At 37.1% G+C, this 7,520-nt stretch overlaps 1 protein-coding gene across 1 annotated transcript in view; it reads left to right on the top strand.

The window, feature by feature from the left end:
- Positions 1–4,693: 4,693 nt before the first annotated feature.
- The window catches only part of pigk (phosphatidylinositol glycan anchor biosynthesis, class K), a 54,987-nt gene continuing 52,160 nt past the window's right edge, over positions 4,694–7,520 (top strand). The window contains exons 1-4 of the mRNA XM_038291944.1: positions 4,694–4,833; positions 5,005–5,058; positions 5,135–5,226; positions 6,989–7,124. Of these exons, the coding sequence (XP_038147872.1) occupies positions 4,768–4,833; positions 5,005–5,058; positions 5,135–5,226; positions 6,989–7,124 (348 nt within the window). The 5' untranslated portion in view covers positions 4,694–4,767. The remainder of the gene's footprint in view (positions 4,834–5,004; positions 5,059–5,134; positions 5,227–6,988; positions 7,125–7,520) is intronic.

Below are 7,520 nucleotides of genomic sequence, written 5' to 3'. Positions count from 1 at the left end.
ATTTTGATGCTGCATGCTTATCAAACTGACCCTCTGCTGCAGTAGAGACACATTAGACTTGCATAAAGGAATTTGGTTCTCTACACAGTGCAATCAGACATAATTTTTCACTAGCAACCTCCTTAGTTTGGTATTCGTTTGACCAAATTACAAAGCTGTTTACTGATATACTGGGTATTTGAATTTAGGGTTGTCTGTCTTTTTTGTGGCCCAGATCATAATCAGCTAAATTAATCTGGAATTCTACTTTGAATTAGAACCCCTAGGAGTTTACTGTAGGAAGAAGAGAACATTATGACAAAATATATATTTATATTTTATTTATTTATTTATTTATATATATTTATTTATATATATATATATTTATTATTATTTATATATATATATATATATATATATATATATATATATATATATATATATATATATATATATATATATATATATATATATATATATATATATATATATATATATATATATTTAACGGAAACTTGGCAACAGCCTAATAACTATTCACAACTAAATGACTCCACTCCACCCGGGTTTGTTTACCTTTGCCAGCCCCGCGTGACGCGCCGAGGAGGCGGTCTCGCTGTACTCTACAACGAGAAATGGAAGGTGGTTCCCGTCACTGTGCCTTCCTACAACTCATTTGAATGCCTGTCCTGTACACTCTCTGGCCCCACACCTACCATTGTTGCGGCTGTCTATCGCCCCCCCAAGCCACATAGTGACTTTTTAAATGAACTAACAGATCTTCTAACCCTTCTCTCCTCTCTCTCACCCAATGTAATATTGGTGGGGGATTTTAATATTCACATGGACAATTTTAACCTTCCCCTCGCCAGAGATTTCCTATCTTGTCTGGACAATTTTGGTTTTGATCAGTTTTCCAATTTTCCAACTCACTCTAAAGGTCATACTCTTGACCTAATTTGTTGCTCTGGTCTTACCCCCACTAACTGTTCAGCTGAGGATCTCCACATATCTGATCATTTCCTCCTTTTATTCAGCATTTCCCCTCGTCTCTTCACAGCAAAGACCCCACGGCTCCTTTCATACCGGAACATTAAGAACATTAACTTGGACACTCTCTCTTCACACATCCTAAGAACTTTAATCCTGGATTCTTCTTCCTCACCGGATGAACTGACATCTCAATACAATAACTGCTTAAATGATATTTTGAACCTCCTTGCCCCAACAAAATCCCGGACTGTCACCTTTTCCCACTCCGCCCCCTGGTTTACCCCTGAACTCCGGACCATGAAGGCTAAGTGCCGTCAACTTGAAAGACTTAAAAAGAAAACCGGTTTAACAATTCACAGTGAAATGTATATAACTCAGATAACTCAATATAAAGAACTAATCACTAAAACTAAATCCACTTACTATTCCAACCTGATCTCCTCACACGAAAGTAATTCTCGGACTCTGTTTTTGGTGTTTAACAATATTTTCAAATCCCCAGCTTCTCTTCCTCCCCACCTATGCTCAACTGACGCCTGCAATTCGATTATGCAGTTTTTCAATGATAAAATCAAAATAATTCACCAGTGCCTGCCTCCTATCCTGTCACCCCCTTCCCCTATAACCCCTTCACCCTGCCAGCCTTTTTGCAGCTTTTATCTCCCTACCCTCTCCGATATTTCTGATTTTATCAACAAATCTAAATCTTCCACCTGCCCACTTGATCCCATCCCGTCTGCCCTGGTTAAATCCTGCCTTCACGCTCTCCTCCCCTTCATAACTGCCATCATCCACTCCTCTCTTGGTTCTGGAATTGTTCCATCTCTTTTCAAAACTGCTATTATCACTCCTATTGTGAAGAAACCTGGACTAGATCCCAACAATTACAATAATCTCAGGCCAATTTCAAATTTACCTTTTATTTCAAAAATATTGGAAAAAACAGTCGCTTCTCAACTTCATTCTCACTTAACTCACAACAACCTTTATGAACAGTTCCAGTCTGGCTTCCGTCCCCGTCATAGCACTGAAACCGCCCTCTTAAAAATAATCAATGATCTTTTAATAGCAGCTGACTCTGGTCTAATTTCCATCCTCATTCTTCTTGATCTAAGTGCAGCCTTCGACACAGTTTCACACTCTACCCTACTCCATCGACTTTATACAATTGGCATCACTCACACTCCCCTAGCCTGGTTTCAATCCTATCTTTCTGGCCGCACTCAGTTTGTTCAGATTAAGTCATATCGTTCCAACTCCTCTCCAGTTACCACCGGTGTTCCCCAAGGCTCTGTTCTAGGACCCCTACTTTTTATCATCTACATTCTCCCCCTTGGCAATATCTTTAGGAAATTCAACATCAATTTTCACTGTTATGCGGATGACACCCAGCTCTATCTTTCTTGTAAACCAAACTCTTCACTCCCACCTCCTTCATTAATCTCCTGCTTAACCGAAATAAAATCCTGGTTCACCTCCAACTTTCTTAAACTGAATAATGACAAGACCGAAATCCTCTTAGTGGGAACAAAATCTACTTTATCCAAAGCTGACAGTTTCTCCCTTTCATTTGACAACTCCATAATTTCCCCCTCACCTCAGGTCAAGAGTCTGGGTGTCATCCTTGATAGTACCTTGTCCTTCTCCTCTCACATTAACAACCTTACCCGTTCCGCTTACTTTCACTTACGCAATATCAATCGCCTTCGCCCCTCTCTCTCCACTAGCTCCACCTGCACTCTTGTTCATAGTCTGGTCACTTCCCGCATTGATTACTGTAATTCTCTTCTTTTCGGTCTTCCTCAAAAATCCATTCACAGGCTTCAGTCAGTACAAAACTCAGCAGCTCGCATCATTTCTAGAACCCCTTCTTTTCATCACATCACCCCAGTCCTGCAGCAGCTCCACTGGCTACCTGTGAAGTATAGAATTCAGTTCAAAATCCTCCTACTTACTTTTAAAGTTATTCACAATCTCTCCCCTCCATACCTTTCTGATTTACTTCAAATTTCTACTCCCTCCCGCATTCTTAGATCTTCTTCTACCACTCACTTAGTTGTTCCTTCAGCCCGTCTTAAAACCATGGGGAGCAGAGCTTTTTCACGTTCCGCGCCCACACTCTGGAATTCTCTCCCCTCTGACATCTGCAATACCGAGTCTTTACCCGTATTCAAATCCAAACTCAAAACCCACATGTTCAAGATTGCCTTTTCATTATGATTTTATATTACTTTCCTTTGTGTAATTTGTGTTGTTTCTTTTAATTATGACGACTGTTTTTTACCATTTATTGTTTTTACATGTACAGTGACCTTGAGTGTTTTGAAAGGCGCTTGAAATAAAATGTATTATTATATATATATATATATATATATATATATATATATATATATATATATATATATATATATATATATATATATATATATATATATATATATATATATATATATATATTGAATATATTGAATATATATTATATATATATATATATATATATATATATATATATATATGAATTCCCTGCTATATATATTTGGATATGATCTTCAGCCCAAATCTATGTATATTAAATTGGAAAACAACAATCAAAAACAATTAAACTGTTGTAACCGACCTTATCCTTGGGACGGTTGCAACACCTCTCAGGGACAGTTTCTACATGTCATTAGTTCATTCAATTTCACAAATCAACTTTTGATTTTTGTCTCAATTAGCAAATTGCTCTGGGAGGTTGTATTGTTTATAGAACTTGATTAAAACAATCTGTAACATTGGGCTCTCATACAGAAATCCCGTAATGAAACAATAAGACTTTAAAACTTTTTCAAATGCTACTTTTATTAAATATCCCAAATTACCCTGGCAATTACAGCTGGACAGTATGGCATTAAAAATGTACTTTCCAGCCTTAAAAAAAAAACTTGTTCTTTTCAATAAATTTAGAAGAAATTCTTATACGAGTCTTCTGTCCTGTCGGTTAGAAGGGTCCTACTGAGCATTACTGCAGTATCAACATAAATACAGGATGTTTCTGATTGGAGGAAAAAAAAGATTTAGTGCAAATGTCCCTTGTTTCAACTGGGCCTAGTCTCCCATGACATGTTTAGCCCGAGCTTTTTACATCAGCCTATATGCAGATTGCATGTTATATACGCTCAACTTAGTGAACCAAATAAATTAACTTTTTGCTATGTTCTTATTTATTGTGACATACTAACAACTGACAAAGATTGATTTATAATTTTTATTTTTTAGATTATGCTAATTAAATTTGACAGTCTTGCCATTAGTTATAAAAATGAGAAAATTAAATAAAGGAAGATATCATCCAGAATTATAATGTTCCTTTAATGGATTAGTTCAGTAACCAGAGATTTGAAACTTCTGTCCCTAACATATTTTTTCCTGGCATTACCTTTACTTTTATACTTTAAGTAGTTTTAAAATTTTTTATTTTTTTTACAATTTTAGTTGAGTGAAAAGCTTAAGCTGATGCTCTTTTAAATAGGATTTATTTAAGTAATATTAATGCTTTTGACACCTTTGCTGACAACAGTTGTAAGAAGTTATCCAAATCAAACTCAGTTTATGGATGCATATATCTACTTAAAATTAAACTCTGACTTGTGGAGCTCCTAGTTATTTTGTTATGCAAACAGATAAAGTGATGTTCGTTAAAAATTGTTTCTTTGCCAGGTGTGAGCTTTTATTTTGAAATGTCTCCCAGAGGAAGTAATATCCGGGTAGCTCTTTACTTCCTGCACTTCCAGGCAGTGTTGTTATCTTAGCACAATGAAAATACTCAGTTTACTATGCCTTTTTGTAGCATATTTGGTTACCGACTGCACAAATATTGAGGTGAGCATGTGGTTTTATACCTTGCTTTGAATTCCCTGCTGTATTTCTGTATTTTTGAGTAGCAGATTACTCGCTTCCGGTTAGCTTATGATGTCTGTCACTGCTGCATGAATCTCATACTTTAAACGAATTAACGAAAAATAATGACGTTTTGTGTTTTATTCTTTTAAGAAAACAGCCGGCCAGTTTTTCAGCAGCGGCCATACAAACAACTGGGCTGTTCTGGTCAGTATTTATCCATAAAGATGTATGGTTTTCTTCGAATCCTTCCTGATTATGTGACCAGTTTTCTTTCAAACAGGTGTGTACCTCCAGGTTCTGGTTCAACTACCGGCATGTGGCCAATTCACTGTCCGTCTACAGGAGCGTAAAGAGGCTGGGCATCCCTGACAGGTACTGCTAAGTTTAGGAACTTCTGACATGTGATGTTGTTACAACCCCCCCACGTAAGACCACTAAAGATAGATTCTGGCACTGAGTGTAACACAAAAGTCAGTAACAAAAGATGATGTCAGTAGAAAAATGTAATTTCACAATATCCAGGAGTTAAAAAATACAGCAGACAGCAAAACACAGGGAAGCATTAACTCTGAGTCTCCAAGGCCAAAACAACAAACAAAACACCCCCTTACTTAGTTATAAAATAAGCCACTTTCTAAAGGAGAACTGAAAAGAAAGCACAATACCTGAACTCCCTGGCTAACCACAAAACAAGGAGAAAACAGTTAAACAAAAATGGTATAAATGGTAAATGGCCTGTACTTATATTGCGCTTTTTCAAGTCAGGAGGCTTGAGCAAAGCGTTTTACACTACATTCAGTCATTCACCCATTCATACAGACAGCCACAGCTGCCCTGCGGCTCACTGACAGAAGCAGGGCTGCCATACACTGGCGCCACCGGGCCCTCTGACCACCATTAGTAGACAATGCAGGTGAAGTGTCTTGCCCAAGGACACAACGACACTGAAAGTCGGAGCCGAGGCTTGAACCGTCAATCCTTCGATTTCAGGGCCAACTCCTACATCCGACGCCACTGTCGCACTAAAAATGGCAGAGAACCCCAACCAGCTTCCTCTGTGGACAGAAAAATGCTTTAGTTAGCCATTTATTCAACATGAATCACACATTAACACTCAGCTCACAGACAAGATCACTTCATATCAAGGCCCAGGGAATAAGAGAAAGAAGGGGCCTGACATCTCAGCTTTGAAAGTCTTTATGGTGTGGCTGACGAGGTTCAACACATTGCTCATGTAACAGCCAGGTAGAGCTGAAACACAAAAGAGAGAGCTCTCTCATGAAGAGAGCCCAGCCCCATAACAATTGCTAAAATTTTTTTTTAAAAATGAATCAAAGAAACATATAAATAAGGCATGCTGGAAAAAAAAAATCTAAATTATTTCTGGAGAAAGAAAATGTCTTTTACTGAAAATGCTAAACTCTTTTTTTACTTTTAGTATTTTTGCTTTTATTATTTACAGTATTTCTTACTTCATGTGTATTTCATATTTTCTATGTATTACATTGTTTATAACAATACTTTGGATAGAGGTGTCACTATATAAATAAAGTTGGCATTAAGGTTGACTAAAAATCTAGACTTTTTTAAAAATAATCTAGTTTTATGAGCTGCTCTTCTACACGATCGATCCATCCAATGGAAAGCTAGTCAGGTGTTCAGGAACTCTTCTCCATGTTTGTTGTTCCCACTGGACACCAGACCTGAATCTAAACCATGGTTAAAAAGCTGCTATAATATTTCCTTTATATATTCACTTCTACGCTTTTTTTTTTAAACAGCAAACTTTTGAAATAACCAAGCTTATGAAGAAATCGTATTTTTTTTTTAAAGGTAGATATGAACAATTTTGTGCTAGTGCCACATAAACTCAACTAGGGTCTGTGTATGCATAGGGAGGGATATTTAATTTATGCTGCCTACATGCTTTGTATAGTTAAGGTTTATTACTATTATTTTTGAATTTATTGCACATTTTCTTTGTACAAAGTAAACTCTTGCCTAAATGCAGAAATAGATTCAGTAACTGCAATATTTTGCCATCAATAGAAACATAAAAAATGTTTGACTTGTATTTATTACTTTTTCTTGAATGTATTAATGTAGTTGTCGTTGTTGTTTTTATTTTTCACAGTCATATAGTTCTGATGCTGGCTGACGACATGGCTTGTAACCACAGAAACCCCAAACCGGCTACAGTGTTTAGCCACAAGAACATGGAGCTAAATGTGTACGGGGACGATGTTGAGGTGGATTACCGTGGTTATGAGGTTAGTTTACCTATGTGCTGTTAAACTTTGTCTCTAAGACTTTAGTTAGATTTCTTAAGCCTGGATTTTATTCTATCAACCCTTCATATTTGCTCTCGATTACTTAAAGCTATAGTGGAGGATGTTCTTTTTCTGGGTGGATTATCAAAATAAGTGGTCCTCCTAATTGCCAATCATTGAGGTGATATGCTTATGTAAGGCCTTGCTACGTGCTCGTCCCCATTTTCACTTACCGGTGGTCAGTCTGACCTAGTGGAAAAATTGCAAATCTTTTGGAAAGTAAGCTTGAATGAGCAAAGCAAACAACAACTTTTAAACAGAGCGTGCACGAGGAGAAAGGGGCTCGCGAATGCGATGGATGCGTTTGATATGCGTTCCCTTTCCGGAGTGGGTACA

This window comes from Cyprinodon tularosa, unplaced genomic scaffold (genome assembly GCF_016077235.1).
Source record: "Cyprinodon tularosa strain WSP-4 unplaced genomic scaffold, ASM1607723v1 ctg304, whole genome shotgun sequence".
Lineage (NCBI taxonomy): Eukaryota > Metazoa > Chordata > Actinopteri > Cyprinodontiformes > Cyprinodontidae > Cyprinodon > Cyprinodon tularosa.
This window is presented reverse-complemented; position numbering and strand designations above follow the sequence as displayed.